The 27919-nt window shown below is 40.9% G+C and overlaps 1 protein-coding gene across 3 annotated transcripts in view; it reads left to right on the top strand.

The window, feature by feature from the left end:
* Positions 1–27919, top strand: part of THSD7B (thrombospondin type 1 domain containing 7B) — a 358700-nt gene that overhangs the window by 126997 nt on the left and 203784 nt on the right. For all 3 annotated transcript variants that reach the window (XM_054830722.1, XM_054830723.1, XM_054830724.1), the window contains 2 exons: positions 17805–18600; positions 27347–27598. In XM_054830722.1, the coding sequence (XP_054686697.1) occupies positions 17805–18600; positions 27347–27598 (1048 nt within the window). The remainder of the gene's footprint in view (positions 1–17804; positions 18601–27346; positions 27599–27919) is intronic.

Raw genomic sequence — 27919 nt, 5'->3', positions numbered from 1 at the left:
AAGCTATCGCAGTGGAATATTGACACAAGAAGAAACGCGTATATTCTGTGCTATTAAGTGTACTTAGGAAAATAGTTCACTGCCAGTCACGGTTTACTGTTATGATATTTTGCTTGTGTAATTCATAGGAACAATCAGAGAAAGACAATTTCTATTGAAGCCAACCTTTTTCCGCTCTGGCGGTTCTCCTCCTCGGTTCCCACTTGGCAGCTGACGGCGGTGAAGCTGTCCTGGTCCCTACCTGCTGGGGTAAAACCTTCCCTGGTGTAAATACCCCAGCAGGAGCCTGCTGATTTCTACGCTTGGTGTAGATGCCTGGAGAAAAGAGGCTAGTCACTCCAGATAATGCCAGCTGGTGCGGTTTCCTGATCTGCCTTTTCTTCCTCTACAGGTGATTTTCTTAGGTCTGCGTGCGTTAAGGAAATGTATGTTATCTTCTTCAGAGCCAGAGTTTTTTAAGTTGGTTTCCCTCCAGGTTTTGTCTGGCGTATCAGATACTTGGTCTTAGTCCACGGAACTACAAAATGGTTAAATAGATGAGAAAATGGTGTAATCAGTGGTGGAACTTTGGCTATATGGTTTGGAAACAGCTGTGTAAACAGCCATCCGATGTAGATTGACTCGCCGAAGATTTATTTCTCAAAATTCAACATTTTCAGAACACTATAATATTATCCTGGTTAAATGCAAGATGTTAAATCAAAAGGTGCTTTTAAGGGGGGGCAAAAAGGACTCAAACAGTGGCAGCGATGAGATGTTCTTGCAGTGATTACTTGGGTTCTCAGGGGAAACTGTGGGGAAACTGTGAAATGGGAAATAAATCACATTCTGGCACCCATCAGCGTGCTATGTATTACTTTTTTTAAGCAGGTCTTGGGGTAAAGAGCATAGTAAAACCTGAAAGGCTCTTGTCTAGGCAGAGAAAGAAAAGGAACACCTTTAGGATGACAATAGAGAGAGAATGACAGAATGGGAAAGAGAATAATTTGTTTTACCAGCTCTGCGGTGGAGGTAGTCAAAAAATGTATAAAAGAACAGGATAAGATGTATGTACATAGAATCCATTCATAGAGACTTCTTATTGTTTTTACCCTCCAATCTTCATGTTAATACCTTTGGGTGAAAGAACAAATAATTATTTGTGTTGTAAAGAAATGGTTTTTAGACTCATTTTAATAGGAAGTGTCACAGCATTGTGAAAGAGAAAGAATTAGAGGTGTTGTGTTAACAGGGTCGGGAAGCAGAGGCAGTCACCCAGAGAGCTATTTTGAGAGTGGGTGATTTCATCCAGGAGGAGAAAAAGGCTGCAAAAAATCCCTTCCCCAAAGAGGTGAATGCTGGAGGAGCTAGAAGGAGCCTGGAGATGAGCTCATTCTGCAGCTCCTAACATCTACTGATTGTTTTAACTCAGGTATTCACGAAAATGTATTGAAAAATTCATGCAGTTTGTTTTAATTTTATATTTTGGAATAATTGCGGTAGACGGGTAGGCTCCCTTTTGGTTATAAGCTCTCATTATTTCCACCAATAAAAATTACTTCATATTGTTCCCTTGGGATTTTAATTGCATTAAGAAATGATTGGCCCTAATAAACTTCTACAGTCTGTGATAATTATAATCAAATAAGATATCCATATAAAAGCATAAAATTATGCTGAAGCAAATGTATTCTTGATCATTAATTAGTGAACTATCAAAGGCGTTGCAGATGGTAGTCGTGTTGTGCTTTTTAGAATGAAGTCTGACCGTCGCAGCCTCGACTGTATCTAGTAAATTTATTTTTCAGTTATACTTGCATCAGTAAATACCTCTGAACATGCATTTTTATATATATATCCTATCTGCTACGTATATATTCTCAGTTGCTTTTTTGTGTGTGGAAACATCAGTAAAGATATTTGGTGGTTTTAACAAGACTGTAACACTGTACAGTACTTTAAAAAACAGGTAAATGGATAAGGCTGCGGACCTTGAAAGGTAAAATACTGAGCAGCAGTTCACATATAGTTGGGCGTAAGGCCAGCGGAAGAAGTTTGGCATAAGCAGTGCTTGTAGAAACCATTGACTTTTGGAGAAGTTTGTAAAGAGGAGTTGATGTTTGGTGGCGGATCATGCCATATTTGGGTGGCGACACAGGGAAGTGACTCAATGAGGAGAGAAAGAAAAATTAAGTGGACTCTGTATTTGCAGACAGTAGTGAAGGCGAAACGACTCTCTTGACTCAGTGTTGGGCCACTGCGTTTGATAGCTGGGGTTGCCTCTTCTTGGGACACCTTGGTACCATCCCAAGTTCTCCCAACCCTGGGTTTTTGAAATGAAGTGCAAGTTTAAAGGTACATTATACTTCCTTGGAGAAATAGCGGACCTGCAAAAAGCAAATCCAAAGTGCTAGCAAGGCCAGGTGGGCCCATCGTTAAAACCTCGTGAGATGCTGCCATCTAAGCTGTTGCAAGCGCAGCTTTATTTACAAAGAATGCCAACCAGAACTAAAGATCAGGAGCATCGTTACCACCAAATTATTTTGATCTAATGATAGATGACTCTCTTGTGTGTGGTATCAAGACAGAATGTGACATTTTTGTCTTACGATAAGTTCCCCTCTAGTTAAATGGGCATCACGGCTGTCTTTGAGTTGCAGGAAGACTTTGATTCCTAAATCCTATAAAGTGGATTTAGGTCCCAGTTTCCTTTTTATTGATTTAAAAGTTAAATTTAATTGCTTACGCAGTGTCTCTTTCTATTTTACGCATTTTATCAGTGAAATACAGGCCCACATCTTTGACTTCAAACACTTACATTTACATAATCAGCACATTTACCATTCTCCCTCACAGTTTACTTACTGGTTGAGCTTGCCTGCCTGCCATGTGATCTGACCACAATGGCTAGCCACTCCTTAGCGATAGTTTACATTATTATTGTAATATGGATTAGGCATCAGTTGGAAACGAGTCCGAGTCAATACTAGCTTCTTTCCTGTGACATCTTAAAAGAAATTATTTAACAGTCTGATATCCATGTGGAAGTACAAAGACATTACTTAAAATGTTTCTTGGCAAACTGAGGTTCATCAGTGAAACCTAGCAATTGGCTGGATGTCCAAACTGTAGGGTGGAGATAAATGAGGAATGGAGCAGGAATGTGGACTCAGTCCGCTCACCTCGAATTGATGCTGGTGTAACAGAGAGCAGAGTTTAGTCCTCTGTCTTCTCCTTTGGAAGGTGATGCCGTGGGTACTTCTGTCAGGTAACTGCAGGTCCTGACACTCGTAACCCCCTGAGCAGAGAACGTGGATGTAGTAGGGGAAGATATTTGGTCTTCTCTTAAAAGCGTTTTTCTCCTTGAGTTAGCAAGCGCATACATGAAACTAGACTGGAAGAAATTAATGAATTCTCCTGCCAGCCCAACCCGTTCACTTGTCTGGGGCTTGAATTCCCTAAAGAGAGGAAATATGAAGGATTTTCCAGGAAGTAGCAGCTGTTCTTCTTCCTCCCCAGGGCAAAGGATGTGCATCGTGATCAGTAAACCCACCTGTCTTTTATCAGGGTGATTGGCACCCAGTGACTTGTTCTAACAGTCCAGCTGGTGCATGCTGTAATCCTTGTGGGTCAGATGACATATGCTCTTGTTACTGCTGTGCGCCGTTGAGGTATATACTCGATGCTGAGTTAATATTTTAATGTAGCTTGCATAAGCAGTTTCATTATAATTGCATGATTTAGGAGTTTAAGGTGGCCATAAAAAGGTATTTCTGAGCCTCACTGAAGTTTTGATGGGGAAAATCTGTTTGCCCATAAATTATGTATGTAAAAAACCCTACACACTTGCTATGGATGGCTTTATTCACACATGAAACTTTAGAAGGGCTTTAGTATGGCCTTAATCTAAGGAAGAATTTATAAAATGCTCTGATTAGTTGATATTTAAAAAAATTAAAAGCAGCCGTTATCATAAGTATCTTCGTCTTGCCTAGTGTTCTTCAGTTATTACATGTGAAATTAAATTCATTATTTTAAAAGATTAAGGTCTGTTGCAATACCCAAGATTCTGAATGTTGCATTCGGAGACCCGTAGTGAACTTGTTTTTCTTTGGAGAGCTGTAGTGAACTTGTTTTTCTAAGGCATTTCAGCATCTAATAAATGGAAAGAATCTTTCTAAGGGGGCTGACGCAAAACATCTTGATTTCTACTTACACAAATATCTGAATCTGATTTATTCCCAAGACTAAGCTATTTGAATACTTGGCGTTACAGCAGACACTTGTGTTTTTACCGGTGTTCTGGTCCTTGTTTTTGGGCAAGGAGGAAGCACACCTTAGATATAAGTATAGCCAATTAATTATTATTAGTATAACTGCAATCCTAAGCGCATAATCATTATTAGTCCACATCTAATTGTAGCAGAAAAAGAAAGAAGAGTAATGCAATTACAGTTGTTATACACGCATTTCCCAGCTTCTCCATCTTTCCTGGTGTTACGCTCGCCCTGCTGCCGTGTCCTAGTGTTGGGTTGTCAGCATCTGGAGGCTTTTCCTTGGAGGAATATGACGTTCATGATAATGGTTCCTTCTTCCTGCAGTGAGGAAGATGATCCTCACATGGGGTCATAAATTTCCTAACACGGTTTTTAATCCACAGTCACTACTCTCCTAACGCAGTTTTACAACTTTCTACATCGGTCCATGTTACACCCCCTGTTTACTGGATGTGACCTGATTGCATGTGGAGATAAATAAGGCTGACACGTGGATATGGTGTGCGATCACACATCCGTCACTATCCCGGGAAAATTCTTTGGGCAGCAACTATTGTAACCAGACAAATTTAGATGAATGGAAATGTTGGCTTGAGTAATCATTAATAATTTGTATTTGCATGTGTAAAAATTAACGTAGGAAAGTATTTAGTTGCTTAGTTTGCTTGTCAAGATGGTTTGATTTGTTTAAATTAGAATACTTGGGAGAATGGGAAGATGGTGCAGTGAAATCGTTTAATAGTGATGAGACAATAAACCTAACTGGTCTAATTGATGGAGCTGTTTTAAACCTTTAAGTAGAAGAATCTGTGACAAACCCGCAACATGACCTTAGTGTCTGAGCTCAGAGGTCCTGGAGTAAAGTAAGTGAGTATAGTAGAAACAGTTTAAATTGAGCATACTGTTTTTAGTGTAAGAAAGTGTAAAAACATGTCCTGGAAGCAGTAAATATTCTTTAAAATAATCTAAGTTTTTTTTGTTTGTTTTAAAGACACCTGAAGATTATGCACATTATTTGCCATATACATGCATTCTGTTTATACTTTTTGGAACCCACTTTCTATCTCTGCAGTAATATCAAGATTTGATGTAAACTAAAAATCTATCTTCATCGTCTGAGAGAGAACTTGAGTCATTTAAGGTCTGTTTTCAAAGATGAGGAATATCTTGAATTTCTAAACGTCGAATATGACAGACTGTAAATGTTTTTAACATTTAATTAATATGGATTACATTTTTTTAGCTCCCTTTCTTCATTGATTTTTGCCATTTGACCAGTCATTTCTATTTGTGTATATAAAATATATGGCTTACTGTTAAAAGGATCTCAAATCAAATTGGCTTTATTTACTTCAGAATATTCTGAATTATGTTTATTATAGGAATCATAAGAAAGGAATAGACATTTTTAATGGCAGCCTATTTCCAAGTGGCTTGATTGAATTAAAGAATGCTCACTGGAAAGAAAACTCAATTAAGAGCAGTTATTTCAGTATCCTTAGTGGAAGAACCGATTTTTCTTATTTCACAGAACTACCAGTCTGATTTATCCGCAGCTGAGTGTTGTCCATCAGTTGGGGATGTAGACAGATTTATTACTGCTGCAGTTTGTGGATGGATACGCTAACTTTGCTGTGAACTTTGTCATTCTTTAAACCTGCCTGGGGAGAAGACTAAGAGCTGGATTTCCTTCTAGAAGAGGCCAGGTAACCCACTCCATTTCTCAAGAAAGCCCTTTCTGTAGCAGTTTATTGTTTCCTTATGGTGATATTGAATCTCCATGTTCTGGTTAATGAACCAGCCGGGACATGCTAATGAGCTGGTTCATATGGAAACAGCTTACTCATATAAAAGCAGCAAAACTAACAGCCCTTTAAAATCCGTAGTTCAGGACTACTCGCTACGTGTTTTTATTCCCCTCTCCCCCCAAAACAGTCCTTGTTCTGCCTGTCCGAATTACCGTCAGGGGGTTTGGAGTAGTTATATGAGCAGATTTCAGTGTTTTGTCCGTTGTCTGTCCATTGTGTCACCTTCAAAAGTATCCACAGTCTCCATGGTCACCTCCAGGACACTGGAAGCGTCTCCTCAGAGAAGGATTACGAGCTGGCTCCGGCGTGTCAGAACCCATGATACGGCAGTCGTGACATTTTACATCGGCTTCTGTCCCATTGGGTACAGGCTGGCTGAAAAAAAACCACTGATAAATTCCAAAATGTAAGCGAAATGGGGTAATTTGGATATCAATCTCTCATAGCACGTATATGTGTATATATATTTGACAGCAGTTATGCACATTCACACATATATTCTTTTATTAAATAACATACGATTTCCCTTAATTGGCTGTGCCTTAAAATACGAAGCAAAAAAAGGGTAATTGTCAATATTTAGTGAGTTGTGGGATTGCAGGTGCTATCGTGATGAACCTAAATGTCACCTAAATTGAACTGAAAGTAACTTGAGGCAGGAATGGCTTTTTATCTTCTTGAATGGTGGTTGAAGTTGTGATTGTTCTCCGAAGCATATTTAAATTAATAACCACTGCATTTTCTTGACAATACTGGTAGAGATAATGTGGGATTTCCATTATTCTGGCCTGGTTTTCGATCATTTCTCGGATACAGTGAGGATGATGAATGAACATCGCCAAGAAATTATATTTTAAAACATTAGTTTTGCCATGTTGGTGACACAGTGGAACAAAGATGATTACCAGTGCTGATGTTTAATTTAAAACTGTCTGAAAAATTTTGTACTTGACCCCTTTATATCAAGGTGAACTTGAGGCATCTTTAGTTTATGCAGGTTTCACAGGCAGTCATGACAATAGTGCGTTAGGTTTATTTTGCAGGCTAAATGATCATTTTATATATTCACTAGAACCACTCAGGGCTACAAAAGAGAACTCTATCCAGTTGATTTTTCATGCAAATATCTTTATTTGTAGTGTAAAACATTAGAACAGCTAGGTGCACTTGTGTAAATTAGTAGCACTGTTTATAAATATCTCTGCAATTGAAAGCAGCAGAAGTACCAGATGTGTAATTACATTAGCACAGATATTCTACAGAAAGCTGCTTCTGTGAAACAGAAACAAACTTAATGTGAAAATCTGTGCTTTTGAGAGCATGCATGCTATGCACATCATTAACCTGTTAATTAAATCTATTAAGGGCTACATTTTTTGATGCCTTGTTAAATGATTACTTACGTATAAATATCTTCAGTTGCAAGGTGTGGGCTAACGTTGTAAAAGCAGAGGCTTAAGTTTGGATGTAAAATATGCGTACAGCATATGTGCGTCTGTAACTGATATTTTTCCGTGTTACCAGTCTTTTACTTCAAAACATTGTAGCGTGGTATCTTTTATGGCACCAGTGACCAGATTTCCAAGTTCAAAATTGTTCATCTCTGCTCAGCCAACAGCCCCAGCAGAATGCCGGAATGCTCCCTGCACCCTGCCACTTCTCTTAGTGGTTTTCAAAAGAAAAGTAGATCTATGCTAGCAGAGTCCTCCTCGGGATATATATTCTCCGCTGTTAAAACATCGCAAAGGATGTGGTTTTATCCCTTCTGCTGAAGCCTGTGAAATGTATGTAAAGGTGCACGTCTGTTAGGATTTCAGTGATAGCTGAAGACTGTTCAGAAACGTGTAACCTCTATAAATTCAGAATAATGTGAGCAAAACATCTGCCAAAAAGGTAGTGAAGATCGACCAGTAAGGCTGACCTCTGAATAATTTTAGGGCGCGATTTGATGTTTGAACAATTCCATCTTTAAATTATTAGAACAGATGTTCTATTTTCAGTTTTCTTTATTTCAGCCATGTAGATATTGAGAAGAAAAAAACCAAAACAACCCCACACCCTGCCTCTTCCCCTAAACATCTTGTTCCCACCCTGGGACCATGGGTTAGCGCTCTGCCCGCCGCAGGACTTGCAACGCTTGGGCTCGTGTTAATGGCCTGACACAGATTTATGGCCAAGACTACGGTACTGTCTTCTCTGTTTATCCTTAGAGCGTTACAGGCTTTTGCTCCAAGGAATCTAACTCAGCTGGAAAAGGAAAAAAACTAAATTAAAAAATAAAATGAGTAGAAAATCGCTCTTTATGTTGTAATGCGTTATTGCCCCCGTTCTAGGTTTTGTTGCTCTCATTTGGGAGGTAGGTTTGCAGGGAAGCACTGCAGCAGGGGGGCTGTTTCTCTGGGTGGAGGGTAGTTGAATGCCATATCCTGCTCTCCAGCATCTAAATATGTCTAATATGCTAGTAAAAAAAAAAAAAAAAAAGAAAAAAAAGTAAAAAAGCTCAAAAGCATCACAAGATAATACAACCTCTTCATCAGATCCCTGGATCTCAAGTCTGGCCTGATGCACAGATCTTAAAATCTAACAAAACTTGCTTTCACTCACCGGCATGTGTAGTCATTTAGAACGATGCCTGGCAAAATGTGCCTCCAGATGGGCTGGAGATTTTTTTTGCTTCACCTACCTATCTAGATATGCTATGCTTATATTTTGTAATTCTTGTCACAAGATTCCCAAGATTTTTCTAATCTTAACACCTGCAAGTCTGAACAAGGTAATGTGATCATGTTCTCTGAGTGCAAACTCAAGTATTTTAGTTATTCTGTTCTTCTGGACCTTGCAATCAAGAAGCTGAATTTATGATGTGATGGGAGGTAACTTCAATTTGGAAATGAATGGCTTTGTCATTATATTAATCCCCTCCCAGTTGTGTTTTTGTGAACTGGATTTAGTTAGTTGGGGTTTGGTGGTTTTTTGTGGTTGTGTTTTTTTGGGGGTTGGGTGGGGTTTTTTTCCAGTGGTTTGTTTGTGGGTTTTTTTTGTTTTTTTTTTTTTATTCGCTATATGCCTGTCACTCTTCCCTGAAGTAAAAACCATCTTAAAGCCCTTCATCCTGGTTTACACTGGAAACTTAAACTCTTTGGCCCTCTTCGATTGATTAGACGCTGCTCAAGGCTCAGCCGTTCCTCCTGTCAGCAGCCTGGGCTCACAGCGTCTGCTAGACGAGCGGATTGATTTACTGCTGGAGAACACTTACCGGTCCAAGCTTTGGCATAGCTGCTCGTGTTGTTTATTCCTGCACAACTGTTCCCAAGTATTGCACAGAATTGTTCTTTTCCAACATACTTTTCCTCTAGAATTTGGAGACTTCAAGAAGAGTGTCCAGGGTAAATGGGAATTTAATTATAAGTAATTAAAAGTGGATAATTAAATATGGACTGTAAATTTAAAAAAAAAAAAAAGAGAAAATGCTCAGTAAAAGCAGTTTGTTGAGTTCTACAATAACCTCTGTCCAGTTTTTATAAAATTGATTGTGCACATATTTAAAAATAGTGCTTTTCACATGAATTAATTATGCTATCTGTTGTCAGGGATTTGTTATTGTCGGTGTTCTCCATCTATGCAGAAATACTAATCAGTAGCAGTTTGGGCACCATGGGAAATCCTGTCCATTGCGTAGCTCTTCTATAATGCTCATTAAGAATAACGAGTGTCTGGTCCATCCGGTTGAGAAGGTATTTCTATGTAAGCACATGGTGTCTATATTTTACCATCTGCCTTTTTGGTTCGAAGAGCTTCGGGCAGCCCCACTTGTGCTCCTGAACGAGGGGATACCCATGGGCAGAGGGGCTGCTGGCTTGGTCCTGCCTGGAGAATATTCCCCAGTAACACCTCTGTAGGTGTGAGCACATCAGCTCTGCAGGATGCAGTTCCAGCGTTTAACCCCAGCCAGGCTTGGTAGCACCTCAGTACGCAGTTCTGGATTTCGGTTCCTTTACCATGGCCTGTTGATCGCTGTGGTATCTGAAAAAGTACGTTGGCTTCTGTGCTTTAGTGGGTTATAAAATATGTGAGCTGGGAATAGCGTGAAGCCGAGCAGAAAAATGTAGTTCTCTCTTAAAGTGATGTCTGGAGAAGGATGTACACGTTTCTGTGATTATGTGCATGTGAAGTAAATTCTGATACTTCAGAAAGGTTTTGCAGGTGTGCAGACTGGGGTATTATTTCATGACTTTTTCTGAGAAACAATTGTTTTGCAGAAAAAAATTATTGAAATTTTTAAAATTTTGAAAAACAGAAGGTTGCTATTATTTCAGTGAACAAATATAATTTCAGCTTCGTGAAAGGGGGAAGAAAATTAGTAACCGCAGTTGTCACAGTTCAGAAGAAGGTATGGCAGTATCTGTGGGGCTTGCCAAGTAACGAATTACTGCAGAAGTAATAGAAGAATTCTCTTTGTGTGTTGGTGCTCGAACACCGAGCAGATGTTGAACCACTGCCAGTGCTTCCCCCATAGCTGTCCCGCCGAGACCCTGTCTCAGAGCAGCGAACCTCTGACAGAGAATTTCCTGGTGTGGTTCCTTTGGGAGTCTCTTAGCGCTGATCTTGCTGTTGTTTGGTCAGGTTCTTCGCGGAGACGTGGATGAGGTGGTCTCTTCCAGAGCTGAGTGCGTTGCCTCTGCAGGGATCCTACCTGTTGGTGGGCTACTAGCAGGGAGGTGGACCTGGAGTGAGACCTGGGCTTTGCATGCTGGAAGAACAACTCGGAGTGACTGCCTGTGTGAACGGTGATGGGGGGAAGCCAACCTATGGAAACGCAGAAAAAGCCTTGTGCAATGCTTGCTGGTGTTAAACCGTGGAATGTTAAACCTGTATAGAACTGGAGTGGGCATTCCGAATCACCCAGTTCCTTCAGGCTAATATGAAATAATCCCGTTCATAAATACATCAAGCTCCTTTCTGCTTCCCTGCAAATATCGGAATAGACCTCTTCAACCTCTTACTTGGTTGTGCCTGGAGGGATCTGAACTTTCCTATGGGTTGGAGAGAAGACCTAAACATTAGAGAGGAGGCTGGGGATCAGAAGAAGGTATCGTGGAGATGGGTGTCCAGCAACGCCCCGTGCATTTCCTCCGGTTCCCCGCTGGTAAGCCAGGCAGTTTGTGTTGCAGGAGATGGTGTGTAACTGATGCTGTATTGATTCTGGGTGTTTTTTATGGGGAAATAATGGTTCCTATTGGGAAATAAAAGCCCCAAAGTCAAGGTGGAGTGACTGAAGAAACATTTTTCAGCTGCATTTTCTGTTAAGGTTACATTTACAAACACCTTATAAAGGCTATTATGTTTTAAAAGGAATTGGTTTTCATAGGTGTTCAGAATTTTAAAAAAGGTCAGAGTTTGATTATAACTATCTATAATCCAGTACAGAGATGTTTTTAATCTCACATGCAGTATACTACTCATAGTTGTAATCTGCTGATAACATCTATTTATACTTTTTGTTTTTACAGTGTACATAACTTCATATATATCATGGCCTCATCTCCTAATGTCAGTTGCTATCAAGGCAAGAAATCTGTTTTCACAAACCCTCAAAATGTGTCAGATGAGTATTACGGAAATGTTTTGGAATGTGTGGGTTGGGCTTTTTTGGGTGGTGGTTTTTGGTTGGTTTGGGTTTTTTTTTTTTTTAAACCTAAGAGTTAAAAGAAAAGAGTATTTTTCCCTGGGCTGTCTCTGGGGTGTGGGCATATGATTGAGTAGCTCCGCTAACGCAGTTTACATTAGTGCTTAATATTGAGAAGTCCTGCCTTCAAGTGCCAAGGGGTTAGTAAATCACTGAATTTTCATAAACAGCAGTGTTCATTACGTTTTGCTGCAGAATGTCTTTCTTGCTGGAGTGTGTCTTGAGCGTTACCACATGTGGATAATAAGGCAAAAACCTGAAATGTAGAATTGGAGCAAACTGCTGCATGGCTATAAGTCACTAAGCTTCACTTTTATTCTGATCTAAAATAAGATGAATAACTAAGATGCTGAATTACTCATTTGTGTAGGTCATGAAAGTTTAAAAAAGTGCTGCAGGTATTTAAAATTAATCCTAGGAATCAGAGGAATTTTATATGCCCTGTGTGACACATTGCAAATAGTACTAATAGTCTTTTATTTTGTATAGCATCTTTCATACAAATTACAGAGAAAGTGTTTTACTGAATTGCTGTTAATAATAAATAGCAAAATAATTGAGACAGTTAAGTACAGGCAAGGATGAAAAGCTGTATTTTGGCTGAGATGCGGCAGTAGATGCAGGGGAGGCATACAGGAGGGCAAAGAGAAAGCAAAGGAGCAGGCAGTTACGCTAACAGCAGCTATATTAATATTACTTTGTAATATAAAATACCTAAACGTATCAGGTCTGATACCCTGGACTCTGTACGAAGTTGGTCCCAAAAGTTTTAGTCTGTTTGGTCTGCAAGAAAAGATGTGACTGGACTGAGTACGTCGAGATGGAGAGCGCATGGTATGCAAATGATACGACTTTCATCAGCGTAGTAAGATCTTTACCCGAATCATTAGAAATATTTTTCTTGGCATTATATTAAATGTCTTTGCATCATACTGAAAAGGAGATTTGGTGGTGAGAAAATATGTGGTAGTGCCCACCATCTTTATTGGTTTGGTTCATAATTAATAAATGTACTTCCAAATCTCCTTAAAAATTATGTAATTGTCATAAAATTGCATAAAACTCACAAAAATTTCTCATACGATAGGTAGAGTGTTGCTGATAACCAATTCTGAGGAAACCAGTTCAGTGGAATTTATTTTTTACCGCCATTACTAGTAGTTACAATTAACGGGTTGTAATGCCGTTAGGGATAAAGCTCATGTGTTGTTTGAATCAGTTGTTATCTCTTCTCAGAAATCATGGAATAAGTAGGAGCGTTCCTCTTCATACAAACATGCTTTGGTGGAAGGATGCTGGAATGACATCCAAAGCGGTTATATGACATTTCAAGCAGAAATATTCGATTAAAGTGGACAATGCAGTGATCTTCTGCAGTTAACGATCACGTCTGGTGGAGTTATTGCTCAGCCAGGTGTTAATGAAGTCAAACGCATCTGTTATGATATTTGGGGACCTTTGTCTTAAGAATTAGTACATTCTGTTGAAAAACAAATTGTTAAGATCTAGAACAATTACTCCTAGATTTGATACTTAAATGCAAAGAAAAAGTGGAGGACTATTACAGAGGTTGTCCATTAGATTTTTCTGCGTCCCATCACTACCTTATGTATCAAATTTGGCTTGGACAATATCTATTACCTGCTTGAAATAAATGACACAATACTCTCTTTAACTGATTGCCAATCTTGTCCTAAGTTTGCAAATTAATAGATAGCTACAGGACCAGAATAATTGTGGAACATTCTTATTGTTGAATGAATGGTGAAATGGCTGCAATTAAGCTAAATGTCACAGTAAACAAAGCATAATTATTGTAGCAATCCTTATTAAGCAATAGCATGCTTATTAAGCAGGTCTTACTGGGATTCCTATTTTAGGTTTGATGTTTAGTGGTGTTTCATTTTGTCTGTGATATGTAATTATTGTCTGAATAGCCTGCTTGCCTTGTGCTTGTGTGACCTGTGTGTCAAAGAGCAGGATGTCACTGTATCCTTTCAGACATAATTATTGCATAATTGTAGGTAGGTCTTGCAGGCAAGAAAAGCAAATCGGTGCACAGTACCTCAAATAAACTACAATTGCAGTGTTATTGCAAGCTTTTAACGGGATTAGAGAAGCTCTATGGGATGATAGTACAGTACTCTTTCTGTCCAATACAAGATGGCAAAGAGAACGATGTGTAGTTTTTCTTTATTAGATTGACTTGGTTTATTAATGCCTTTCATGTCATTATTACCCCCAGTGTTATAGATGTCTTGCAGGAGACAGTAGGATGTCTTTGTTCACAGTTTTCCATAAACAAAGACATCCCACTGACTCTTACCAGCTTTATGCAAATCAGGCAAGTTTTGCTTAACTTCTTATTTTTGGAAATAGTGATTTGATTCAGTTTCTCTTTGCTTTGGTTGACTGATGGATTTATTTATGCTATTGCAGATTCCGTGGTACTTTGCAGATCTCAGTGGTATTTTTTAGTGAAAAACTTCTTTTGGCGTGGTAGTAAGTCCTAGTGGACAAAGCCTTACTTTCAGTCACATGCTCCTTCGTCGAGTAATCCAGGTCGGAAAGGACCACGGGAGGTCATCTGGTTGAACCTCCTGCTCAGAGCAGAGTCAACATTGAATTCACACCAGGTAGCCCAGGGCTTTCTTCAGTCAGATCTTGAGAGCCTCCAAGGATGAGATTCTGCTGTCCCTTGGGACAGCCTGTTCCAAGGGTTATCCTCATAGCGATGAGGTTTTTCCTTATATCCAGCTGGGAACTCCCCTGTTTCAACATCTATCCGGTGTCTCTCATTCTCCGACCCGTGTCCTGCTGTGATGAGATCAAACATCCATCCAGTATTTGATTAGGAGACGGACGACACCTATCCTTTATCTTCATCTTTTTGTACTTTGTATAGACAGATCACTGTGAAATAGATTTCATTTTGTTTACTGTTCTAATTACCAGTGGCCTCTCATTCCAGATTGGGAGTGGTAAAGTATCTTTCTGAAGTTCTGGCTTTCAATGTCTAAATTCCAGTGGGTTTTTAATAAAGTGTAATTATTATTATTAGTATTATTCACACTGTTCTGAGATGTTTCTTTTAATTGACTTAGATTTCTTTCAAGGAAAGTGTAACTTTAACATGACTCTCTGAAAAATAATTCTAATTGCAAAGCAGACTATTGACTAGGAAGTATTTACATCCTTCTCCTCATTTAAGCTACTGAACAGGATATTTAACTAAGCAATGAAACATTGTGGGTAAGTTTACTGCCGTGTCCCAAAGAGCTCATCGGGAAGTGAAAAAAATCTATGCTAATGGGATTTGCATCTAATTTTTAACCTTATTTTTCATGCTTCTTTTTTTGGCATGCGAAGAGCAGAGTACATTTTTAGCATGTTCGCCAGAGAATAATTGCAAATTGTGATGTGTCTAATGATAGTGTAATTACTTATGAGTCCTTGCTTAACTGTTTTTCTGTAATTTTTCATTCTAAATTCACATCTGACATTAAATAATGGCCACTTCTTGCTAAGGCTTCTGCTGCTTCTCTCTCTGTCCCGTTAATGTAGGGATTGGTAAATCTGCAGCTATTGCATAGAGTAGTTCGTGAGCAACACCCAGAACTGTCTAAGAAGTACTAACTAGATGAGTTCTGTGCAGTAGTGGAAGAGTGGTGGTAGGTTTGGTGAGTGTCATTTGTCCAGTCCTCTGCTAGAACTGCTTTGTAGTACTCCCTGGGGGGTTTTAATGCTATTTTTAATGCTCTTTGCTATCCTAAGAAATAAGGAGTAAATCCTTAATTGGTGTAATGTGTTTCAAGCTCCCATTGATGAGTAAAATACTGGTATGCACAGTGAAACAATATTACTCTTGGATTTTTGCTTTAAAAACAAGAGTGGTGAAACCCAAACTTTTCCTGTACTGAAACGTTCACATCTCAAAAAATTAAACTGCCATTGCTGAATGGCTTCAGAGAAACAAATGGTACAGTTCCGTTGTAATGCTTAGTCTTTGTGCTAGTTACTGTCCTCTGTTAATAAAAAGCCACTTAGTACTTGAGGTTTTAATTTTTGACTATTACTTTTAGTCAGATGACAGTATATACATAATCCGCTCTCTGGTTTTGAATTTTGTTGGCATTTGTATAAGAATATTCTTTTAAATCAAGGTGAAATATCAAGGAAGGACATTTAAATTGTTGATGGACCTCGTCACATAACTGAACCTCAAAAGCATATTTAAAGATTCTTTTTTTTTTTTGAATATTCAGTTTTTAAGGGCATTGAATTCTGTTGAGCGCCTGTCGTTAGTGTCGTACCCCTTGCAGAGCACAGTGTAGTTTGATGCTGCCTTTCCCATTCTAGAGATGTGTCACGGCTGAGTCCTTACCTTGCACGCATCTCTCTTGGTGTGAAATAGAGGCATAAAAGGGACAAAGATTTTTCACGTAGCCTGAAGGATTCAACAAAAGCTGGAGGTGTCTAAACCCTGACGACTGTGAAAACCCCTCTTGCCCCCTGCTTGTCCACCACAGGAGAAGGTGCCAGCCTGGCCTGGGGGATGAGGAGCACCCGCAGAAGGGACGTGGCAAGAGCAGGGATGTGTTGGAGGAGAAGCTCGGCTATATCCCATTCCTATTTACTTGTCCTCCTTTATTAACAAGGAAAAAAGGAACAGGACGTTTTATTTATTTACTTTTATTTTTTATTACACAATGTCAAGCCCCTGGCTCTGGAGGATTAACTCCTTTATTCATGAAGAAAGAACGGGATTACCAACAAAGCCGCCATCAGCTGAATGAAATATCTGGTATTATAATTGCAGCCATTATGGGGCTGTTCTTGGTTTTTATGCGTGCGTTTGGTTTTGTAGTGTAAGCATATAACTGATTCCGGTAGTTTTAAAATCAATTCTAAAAAACTTGACTGGAGTAGTGTTTCTTGATATAAATCGACTTATTTATTGTAAGTTCATTTTCTGCCTTGAAAAAATACAAAAGATAGGGTAGTTGCAGGGTATTTTCAAGCGAGAATTACATATGCATGGTCCTGCCGAGTGAAATGGCTCTGTTATGAGGCATTGGAAAGTTTTTAAACTTAAAAATGAGATGAGACCCTCTTGAGACGTGATCATCAAAATCCCTTGAATATGTTAAAATTCAGCCCGAGTGCTTTTTCTCTACCTTTTCTCTTCAGTTTGCAGGCAATTTTGTACTTTATAGCCCTGAGATGATTTTTGTTTGGCTTGGTGGATTTTTGTGGACTAATATTGTCACAGAAAAATCTTTCTGTTTAGCCTTGTCTGATTAAGTTCACATGCAAATCCTCAAATAAGATTCATACAGTTACATATATAGGTTCATGTGCTCCAGAACCAAAAATGACATTGCTGGGTTGAATTTTGGTTTCATTTCCCTTCCCAAATAACTAGCTTTACCACCTTTTACAGTGCCGCGTGCTGCAAATGGAAGCGACTCAGAGCAGCACCCTGCGGGACCTATCCTGCGGCACGTACGCTATCATTTCAAGGCAGTTCTTCCATTTTTGAACTCCTATTAAGAGTATGCTCTTATTTTCATAGTATTTACCCTCACTGTTTTATCACCGCAGATGATGGTTCAGCTGCTTCCCAGTGCAGTTTATTCCATTGACTAATTGCTCTATTAAGACTGTTTTCCTCTTAACTTGACTTTCTTTTTCTATTAGACTGTTGTTCCTTCATGATCATTTTTATATTCATTTGTACAAGTGAAATTAAATATTCGTATTTCCTCAGGCTTTGGGATGCATTTTACTGCTACAGAAATGTGCCTGGCCTGCCTTTAATTTGAGATGTTGTGGGGTGTTTTGTTTTTTTTCCCCTGGCAAGTTTCTCTGAGTGGTCTCGTGATGGGAGTACTCTAGGAGGAGAAATGGCTTGCAGCCTTTAGGAAGTTTTTAAACCGTTTTAGGGCCCAACTGGTAGTTAACTTACTTTTTAATACATGGCGGAATATGGTTTGGATGCTGCCGGGTGTCAGGAGTATCGCATGGCATTTCTCAACGCTCCTTCTTTTGCAGGTCACTGGGGCCGATGCGTAGGTGACTGCGGCTCGGGGGGCGTTCGGAGTCGGGCCGTCTGGTGCACCCATGCAGAGGGCTGGACAACGTACCATGCCAACTGCGACCAGAAGGACAAACCCGAAAGCCAGAGGAGGTGCTTTAAAGTCTGCGACTGGCACCTGGAGCTGTTTGAGTGGGAGGTTTCGGGATGGGACAGGTGTGGGCTCGTCCCCTTTGCTGGCGGTGAGGTGGGAGCCGGGGCTTGTGTCACCGCGCAGCACGGGCTGCAGCGCAGGAGCGTCCGCTGCCTCCAGAAGCTGAACAGAACCATCGTCGCCAACGAAATATGTGAGTATTTCACGCCGCAGCCGCCTGCCGAACAAGCCTGCCTGGTGCCCTGCCCGCGGGACTGCATTGTGTCTGAGTTCTCCGGCTGGTCCGAGTGCGGCACGGGCTGTGCAAAGAGCTTACAACACCGGACGCGGGCAGTCATCGCTCCTCCTCTCTACGGGGGTGCCCCGTGCCCAAATCTGACCGAATCCAGAGCCTGCGGTGCTCCCCCGTGTCCTCTCGGGGAGGAGGAGCACACCTACAGCCTCCGAGTGGGGTCCTGGGGTGAATGCCGGCTGCCCCAGCCTACGGACATCGACCTGACGGCGAGGACTATGCCGGATTTCATTTTGGACTCTGGAGAGCGAAGCACGTCCCGACTTCAAGGCTATAAAACCCACCACCGTGCCGGGGAGGTGGAGATCGGTTACCAAACCAGGCAGGTCAGGTGTGTGAGGAGCGATGGAAAAACCGCTGTGCTGAGGTAAGGGTGCTTCGTCTTTTGTTTCATCCCCAGTGGGTTTGTTTGACAGGGCGTTTGTGCTCTGCGTGGCAGCATCACAGCAAACTCCCGTTCTTGAGTTTTAAATGCAAATTTTTATGTATTTTATTTTTTTTTATTTAATTCCCTTCTTGTAAAGCTAGCATATGCGGAATATTTTGCATTCTTCTACGATTTGTGACTGTTTAATTCATTTTATGTTTTTAATAATTCTCTTCTGGGTTTTATTTTTTGTTTGTTTTGAGGAAACATCGAGGAAATGGAATTATATATCACTTTGCACTGTTGCTGGGCCCTGGCTGTGGGAGAGAGAGGTTTCATTCTCAGCCATGTACTGCATATATTTGGCAGAAGAGGCTAAAATTGCACCAGCTTAAACTCCTTCATTCTTACAAATCAACACTGGATAAAATAAGTCTGAAAAGTTTGGCCTTGTGAATTTACTAGAAGGTATTTCTTAGAAGGATAAATCAGTGAGCAAACCCGTGATTGTCCTCCTGCTTCCTGAGGAGCCTTCCCGTCTGGGTGTAGCTCTCGGATGCTGATACTGGATACGTGACTTGCTTTTCTTTCTTGTCCTCATCTAACATCTAACAATTGCTCATGGTCTATGTAGTTTGCTTTCCTGTAATTCAAATGTGAAGGTTACAGTAATGTGCAGCAAATAATGGAAAGATTTATTCTCTCCATTTCTCGTACTTAAAGTTAAGCTGAGTTCTGCCATTTGACTTCAGGTTGGATTTGGGCAGGTGCCAGGAGCTATAGATGACTGAGAAATTGAGTTCTGAGAAAGTTAGGATTTCTGGAGAACTTCTCATGTTCTGTTTTTCAAGGACATTAGAAGTCCTTGAAAATTCCTGCTCCTGAATTTTGCAGAAATCAATGTTTCTCAGTCATCTATAGCTCCTGGCACCTGCACAAACTCAAATGGCAGAGAGAAGGGGCTATTTTAAGTCCAATTCTCTACCCCTGCTAATGTCTGCAGTGGTTTTGCACACATACTGAGGTGAAAATATACATTCTAACCTTTTTCTTACCCCCTCCTAGTACACCTGTAGCAAAGTACGTTTTTTTTTTTTATTGGTTGGAAGAAAGTCAAGCTTTGTGAACTGTTTCAGCAGTTTCTAACATCTCGACTTTATTACTTGTCTCTAAATATATGCTGATTCTAAATATACAGATTTTATGCTCATGTAGCTGCTTGACTTTAATGGAGTCACTTGTGATTTATGCCGCCGTGCGACCAGCATGTCTGCTAACACTTGTTAGCTGTTCTTCTGCTCTTGTATCTCATTCCTTATCAGAGGCTCTAGGAAGGGGATCCTGGCTTTGTTAAAATTCCACTCGCTCTGCCCTCACGCGCTCACTGCTATATTAGCTGTGACAATGGGGAACCGAAGACCCTGGTTTTATAAATGTTTTCTCTGTGTTGTGCTACTGTGTCAGTTATACATTGAATTTCTGGATGGCAGTGCAGAGGGTCCTGGGAGTTTTAGTGACTCTACCCCGATCGAGCTGTCGTCTTACTTGCTCCTTTCTGGTGTGGGTTTTTTTGTTTTTTCTTTCTTTTTTCTGCTCTAACCCCCTTTTTGGGAGTGTACAACTCCTTTAGCCACCTCCTGGCAGGCTTTTTCTGCTGAGGCTGTGTCTCAGGTTTACTGCAGAGAGCTGAGGCTTGACCCATCCCTGACTTTTACTCCAAAATCAAGAGGAAAGCCCATTGATTGTGTAGAGGACAAAAAGTCATGTCATTTTACAGTGTCCAGATAGTCACACACTTTTCCTTTCTCCCCCCCCCCCCCCCCCTTTTTTTTTAAACCTTGTTATTAATTGTAATCATTCAGCTTGAACTGAGAAACCGAAAATCCAAACCTAAAAATCCGGCCTAAAGTCCAATCTGTATTTAATTCCAGGGCTGCAGTGTCACTGACATCAAATACCCCTGACAATGACTCCCTTTAAGCGTCCCCGGTAATGTCCTCCTCGTTCTGTTGTGCGGCATATTTGCTGCCATTCTGCTGAAGAATGGACCCGATCGCGCAGATGTCGCTTTACAAGAGCGATGATATTTTGACTACTGATAAAGAAGAGCAAACGCATTTGCATAACCTGGTAGCGGGGTTTGGCAGGCAGCCAACCGTCTGCTGTAAAACTAGAAAGAAGCGCCTTATTTGTGCTTTTTTCATTTTCCTGGCTGAGATTTCCTATTTCGACTAACACCGTTGAGTAAGTACCAACGAGAGATACAAATTAAATGTCTGGAAAACTGAGGCAAGAGAGAGGAATATCCCAAGACATGCCTTAACCGCGGGCTCTGAGCTGCCGGTTTGCCGCCGCCGGTTGAAGGCCACGTGAGGAGAGGAAACGCATGCTCATCTCGCCTTCTAATTTATAATGCAATGGCAAAGATGCCTAATTTATTATCAACGTTGTTTAAATTACTGGTGTCCAATCTCAGGGCTGTGGATCAGCCGTCGAGCAGCAGCAGCTGCGCTCACTGATGGGAGGGGGCACCGGGTACGCTCCTCGGCGTGAAAGATCAGTCTTTTGCCAAAAACTGGATTTTGGTGGGCTTGGGTGCACACTGGTTGTTAAAGACTAAAAGATTGAACACAGATGCCGGATTACTGGCAGGAGATTCAGTTTGGCCTCTTCACTACCAAGTTTGATGGGGACTGCAGATGGGGCATCCTTCCTCTTGTGAAATAGGTAGCGGCGGTGGGAAGTGTGCCCAGTGTTTGTTACCAGTTTTTCACTGGTGCTTAAGTTATGATGTTGAACCCTGCAAAAAGGATCCTTTGGTTTTACAGTGAACCCCCAGGTAGGAGCTGAAGAATCGTTTGCATTATAAGGAAAATATTTTTTTCATTTAAATAAGTGGTCCTATGAAGATCTGTGTGACTGTACCAGCCTTAAAAATGCAAGCAAAAATCCTAGGAATTTTAAAGGTAAAAAGTGTTAACGGGAATTACTTGGAGAGGCACAAGCATGTGGAAGATTGGACGTGCTGTATCAGGGAAACAGAGCTGGGGAATGCTTTCGATGAAAATTTTTTTCAGTTTGGAGGTTCTACATTTGTCAGTCTGAAAGGAAAAGGGAGAAAGGGAGAGGAAAAGGAAGGACAGACCTTTTTGAAAACACTTGAAATGAAGACAGTAGAACAGCAGAACATGAATAGACCTTGAGACAGGTTCGTTTCTGCTCAGAAACAATTTTGGTGTAGAAACTTTTATATTTGTGAAAATAAAAGGAATAACATAATAGAATGATTTTATGGATCTGATTTGAAGCTTTTAAAGACTCTATTTTAAAAAGCTTGAATTTTTTTTCATTCTATTTCAGATAAATTTAGATTTCATTCTATTTCAGAAAAAAACTTTAGTTTTGCTTTAAATCTCATATGCATTTCCATACATTAAAAAAACCCAGCCTCTCTGAAAAAGTTGCCAGAAGGGTATGTGCTAGAACTTCTGCTCTTTTTGGTCTTGTCACAGTTGTAGAAATCTACTGAATAGTGAGACAAAGGCACTCATGTTCCTTTTTTTTAAAAATGTAAAATTATTTAGTTCAGACACTAAATTGTAATTTAATGAAATGAGTGCCCATAGCCAGACATCGAAATCCTAAACAAATTTAACCTGATTTTCTAACTAAGCATACTGAGAAGCTAAAGTCAGGAGCAAACAGTTTTAGGGTTTTATTATTTGGATTAGGAGTCTTTTTAGGTACATATTTCTTAAACTCTTCATTCTATGGTTCTAAAGATGACAACAATGATATAATAAAGTTGGATTTGGGTTTCTGTTTACTTTACCTTTGTAAGTGAAAATTCAGGTCAAACTCAGTCAAAGGATAAGGCATCCACCAGGGCTGAGGTAGAGCAGCAGCATTCAGCTCTTTTGTTTGCCTCTGTAATTTGAATTTCCATTACCCGTTTCCTAGTGGATTGCACTTAACCACTGTGCCATTATATATTTTTGGGAAAAATTATTTGCAGTTTGTTATGTTGAGACTCTTCTATTCTCTGGATGAATACATAATTTTGGAGTCCGGAGCTGGAAATGCTGTGCTGTAATATGCTCTTTGATGGTTATAATTCTGATCTGGGAGAGGAGATCTGTGTTCAGATTCCTCCTGGCAGATGTAGGAGGCTCGAAAACAAACCCCTGACCTGTTGGACAAGAAGGAGAATTTATTTTCTAGTGTTTTTTTAAAAAAGTTTTGTCTCTCATTTCCTTTCCTTTTATTAAAAACACAGAAAACCAATGAACAATGACCGCTTTTTTTCATTTTCCATAGGAGTAACACTTTTAGACACAGAAGATCTGGTGCATTAAGTTTTGAAGTCACTAAAACTTAGACATCTTAGACACCAAAGCCCAGTGTGTGGGGGTATTCTAGGTCTCCCAGCTGCCTTCCCTTTGGTCTGCAGGCGAATACTGCCCGTCCTCCTTACCACCCTGGTGCAGAAAGGGCTGGTGTTTCTTCTGCTGCACAGATTGAATATATTGTATCGCCAGTATCCCAAATAGCCCTGGCAGCCCTTGAGGACCCTAAAATACATTAGGAATCCTTGAAAGTATGCCTGTTAACACTGATTGCCAGTTTCCTAAGGGAAAAAAAGTTTTGGGCTGCTGTTAGTAACGTGGCAAGACTGTGCTTGTTATTAGACCCTAATGTTATTAGCCGACACTCCTCTGGAGCCTTCCTGAGCTGCCGGGGAAGAGCCGGCTGCTGAAGCGGTTCCCTGTGCTGCTGGTGCTGCCTGCTGTACCAGGAACGTGGGCACGGCGGTAGCTTCTTCAGTGTGTCACATTATTTTGGAGATGATCCTTTCAGTATGAAAGGTTCAACAGTAACCACCTGTCTCATCCTCTAATGCAAGGAAACGCATTCACCTTTCATTCTGAATGCAGGGATACAGTTGGGAAGGGAAATCAGGGATAATTTCTGTGCTGTGCCCAACGTGACTTAATGATGCGCTGCTTCTGGACAATCTCGCTCCTTTTTCCTGCTGATAGACGTGTTTCCCCTCGTTTCCTTGCAGTGGATGTGATGACTGTGTGACTGTAAGACATGTAGCACAGATGCACCGAGCTGTTGGAAAATTTACTATTTTTTGGTGAGTTACTTTTTGTGCAGAACAGAAAGGTGGAGTGGTTCATCTTGGGGCTGTATGATTACTCTATCTCGTGGGGGAGAGTGCGGCTGGAGATGGAGGAGAAGAGCCACGCTGCTCTGTCGGCAGCAGCCTGCGGTTCCACGGTCACGGGGGACGTGGAGCTGCACAGTAGGTACACGGGGCTGCTTCTCCTCCTCCTCTTCTTGCTTTTCTGCCTGTAGCTCCAGGACTATGTGAGTGTGAGCAGGTTTCCTTTGGTTTAGTATTGGGGGTTTTTTTTTATATGTGGTTTATTCGCCTTCGATACACAAGAGAGTAAGGGCTCTCTATCACTTGAGTGAGTTTGGCTTCATGCTGCTTCTGTCTGCTAACCAACCAATCCATCTTATGTCGCGGGCAACCTAACATAGGTTGTGAAACAATTCCTGTAGTTTTACAGTGTCAATCCAAGCGTGTAACATAAAAAAAAAAGCATCAATCACATAAGTACCCTACTATAGCACAGTTACTAGATTGACTCCCAAGAGGAAGATCTAACCTGATACATTAATAGGTGGAAAGTTAGTTTAAAAACAAGGCTTGTGTAGTATCTCCTGTCCCCAAGACCTCCTTCCTCTCCCTGCCGGTTCAGACACAGCCAGAGCAGCGCAAATACACGTCTGGTTTGCAGCAGATCAGCGAGTGTCTCGCACGTCTGGGCTTTATCTGTACTAGATTGTCCTAAATACATCTGTGACATGAAAGGCTGTGTCTGAATTTCATGCAAAAGCGTGTTTTTACATTTGTCTTTGTGTTGCTCAGTGTCACAATTAATTTGGCTTTGAGGCTCTGAATGAGTAGGTACAAGTTAATTAGATTCGGTTTCTGTTAGGCAGTTGCATGTAATTCTCCCTCAAAACCATCTACTCGAGCGGAAAGATGGAAATTGCTGGCTCCACGTCTTGTTCACCTTAAGGTCAATGAAGTTATCTCTTTAGCCTTTTGTAATAGGAGCGGTGGAGGGATTTTCAGGGAAAGAAACAGCTATTCAGCCTTTGCATACTTCAAAGGCTTCTGCAAATAGCAAGGAGGATTGCTGGGCAGAGATGTCTTTTGCGGCCAGAGTGTCGGCATAGGTTTGAATCCATTAGGAGAGGTATTGTAGGTATTGTCTCACTAAGAATTGGGACTAGCAATATTAATTTTAAAGGTGACCCCAAAGAAGATTTTTAAAGTCTTCGTTTTGTTTGGTATTTCAGTAAAGATCAGGCCAGACTTAAATCTCCTTTGCGGTGGCACAACCCCAAAAATGGATTTGGGTTTTGGTACTGGTATCTGAATGTGAAGTTTTGATCACTCTTTAAAAGGTGAGATCAGTTAGCCACCATCCTGTGTTCTTAGTTTAACTCTAGTTTCCTAGTACAGTCAGTTAGGACAGTGATTTGTACGTGCTAATATTTTATCTACTCAAAATCAGGAATTCTTGTTTCTTGTTAACATTGTGGCACGGGTGGCTCACCCGATAACTGTGTTGAAAAAAATATTAAAAGGGAATTAAAGTTACAATTCATTCAGTTAAGCTAATGATCCAAACAAGACTCAAAATCCCTGGGTTAGCACATACAGATACAATGATTATTACTTTTCAGTCCTTGGTGCAATGGTATTGATGTGTTGTACCAGATAGAGCTTTGCAATCAGTTGCATTTGACATGTGATAGGGGAATGAGAAATCTTTTTGAGTTGTAAGCAAGAATAATTTTACTGTGAGGGAGCTATATCACAGGCTGTTTCCACTTTATGAAGTTATTAAAATAAACCTTAGTAAATTCATCTTCACAGTGCCTGTGGGATCCATGAGTTTTATTCTAGATGAAGAAACTGAGGCCAAAAGTGTTGTTAGGCTTTTTTTTTTTTTTTTTTTTTTTTTAGTTCGAAGTATGAATTCAAGCTACCAAATGCTGTATTTTGCTGGTAGTTGAGAGTCTAGTCAAACTTGATCAGGTATCAGAGGGAATATTCCTATTGACCTTGTGAAAATGGGACCAATTTCTAGCCTGGAGGAGAAGCAAGTGAATGTCCTTTATCTTCTCTGCTCCCTCTATGAGATTGCCCTGCAATCCTGAATTGATTGCCCCAGTCCATTTTCTTTAGAGAAAGTTCGGTTACTCCAACTGTGCTATAAGTAATACCAAGTGGGGTAATGGCTGGTTCCCTGGCAGCAGCTCTGGATTTCACACCTTTTAAGTGTACATGTATTTGCTCCTTACAGTTGGCAAAAGCCTGACCATGAGGAACTGGAGGCTGGAGAAGACAAATTTAGAGAGAATTCACACTGAGTTCGTGTATGGTCTTAATTTTGGAGACCGATTTGCATCATCTGTATAACACTAGGCAGAAGTCATAAGATCTTGGTTCTTTTTCTCCTGGTAATTCCTTTTTTCTGGGTTTCATCTTTCCCCCCCCGCCCGTCCCATCCTTCATGGTGCTTCAGTGATGTCTCTGCTCTTACGTACCTCAGTCCTCTTTCAATATATCCTTTCCCGCTCCGTTACCTCGGCTATCCAAGGTTTTCTGAGAGACGAGAAAGGTTTTTCTCCCATTCTGGGAGATGAGTGGTGACTTTGTGGCTGATCGTGGGCAGGGTGAGGTGGAGCAGAAGGATCCGTGCTCTGCGGGGTCCCTCCCAGGAGAGACACGTTCCAGCCCTCGGCTGGCTGAGAGTGAAGCAGAGGAGCAAGGAAGGATGGTGACCTTGGTCTGGAGGTTTGTCTACTCCCAGGAGTATTTGCTACATTTGACATACTTGTCTATACTGTGAAAAACCATTGTAACTTCGGAACTCTTAAAAATTTTATTCTGGGACTTTGTATCTCAATCCCAAAACACCACAGTTGGCAGCACTTAAAATTGAGTTATGCATTGTGTTGGGCCTTGTGTGGTGTTTTGGTACGTTACAAAAATGAACGAGGATCGTGTCCTAATGTCAGCAGGGGTAACAGAGTCCCAAAATACAGCCACAGTTGCAGCGTTCCAGGGTCTCTGGTGGTTTGTCAGGTTTGGAAACTCTCTGACCTCTTGTTTGACAGCATTTGTTTGATGACAGCCTCACAGAACCAACACTCTTCTTATTAGTATGTGACTAATTATTTTTTAAAAGAGCAGAGTTGCTCAGCAGGACGTCCTGACACCCGGACGGATGGTGGACAGCCAGTCTTGTGCGCAGGGTGATGGGAATGGTTACCAGCCACAGTCTTTCTCTTGGGCTTGGCTTTTGTTTTCTGTCCTGGATAAACTGTGACATTCTAACTGCACAGAGCAAATATGTAGTGCTTTTTGCATCTGTTTTAAGTTGAAATGAATGAGGTATATTATTTGCAAACTACTCAACATGCAAGATTGCACCCACAACTCCCTGGAAGTGCGTTATGTGCGCTGCGTTACAGCTCCGCTTACAATGCCATTGTATTGGTGTGCATGCAGGTCTTCCAAATGACCATGGATTTCTTTTAGTCTGAGGCCAGACCCTGACTTAGGGTGAAATATTAGGGTGGTTTGGGTTGGGAAGAAAAAAAAAAAATTATTAAGCAAGACCTCCTCAGCTGTTTTGCTGTGTTCTTATCGCAGCCTCTGCCTGCAAGATCCCGTCCCTTTGACCTTCAAGTCCTGCGTCATTGCTAGAGACTGTGAAACATCCGAGTGGTCCACGTGGAGCGCCTGCTCGCAGACCTGCGGCTGGGGAGATCTCACCCCGGGCTTTCGGAGCCGGTACCGCGGTGTGCGGAGCGTGGCCGTGGGCGCTGGGAAGCGCTGCCCAGACCTGGAAGAGAGGGAAGCGTGCAGCGTGGGAGGGAAAGAGCTGCTGCAGCCATGCCCAAGGTATAGCGAGTGCTTTCATCCCAGTTTTTTTGGAAGTAAAGAAGCCCCTGTTTGACTGTCTTGTGCAAAGCACATCTTCCTTGCTCAGTGTCTCCGCGTGGAGAGTCTCGCATGTCATGCTTTCTCTCTGTGTCTAAGAGATCATTGCTTTGATCATTGTTAACTGTGATTAGTGGTATTATTTATCGTTAGTAATATTCTTGTAATTGTTGCTATTATCGTTATTGCTATTACAATAATTACACTTATATAGGGAAATAAATTTAAATTACACTTGCTACAGTTTATATTTTCATATTTTAAAAGTTGAGAGCAGATACT

This window comes from Grus americana, chromosome 6 (genome assembly GCF_028858705.1).
Source record: "Grus americana isolate bGruAme1 chromosome 6, bGruAme1.mat, whole genome shotgun sequence".
NCBI classification, from domain to species: domain Eukaryota; kingdom Metazoa; phylum Chordata; class Aves; order Gruiformes; family Gruidae; genus Grus; species Grus americana.
The sequence above is the reverse complement of the archived record's forward strand: the minus strand, read 5'-3'. Positions and strand labels throughout refer to the sequence as shown.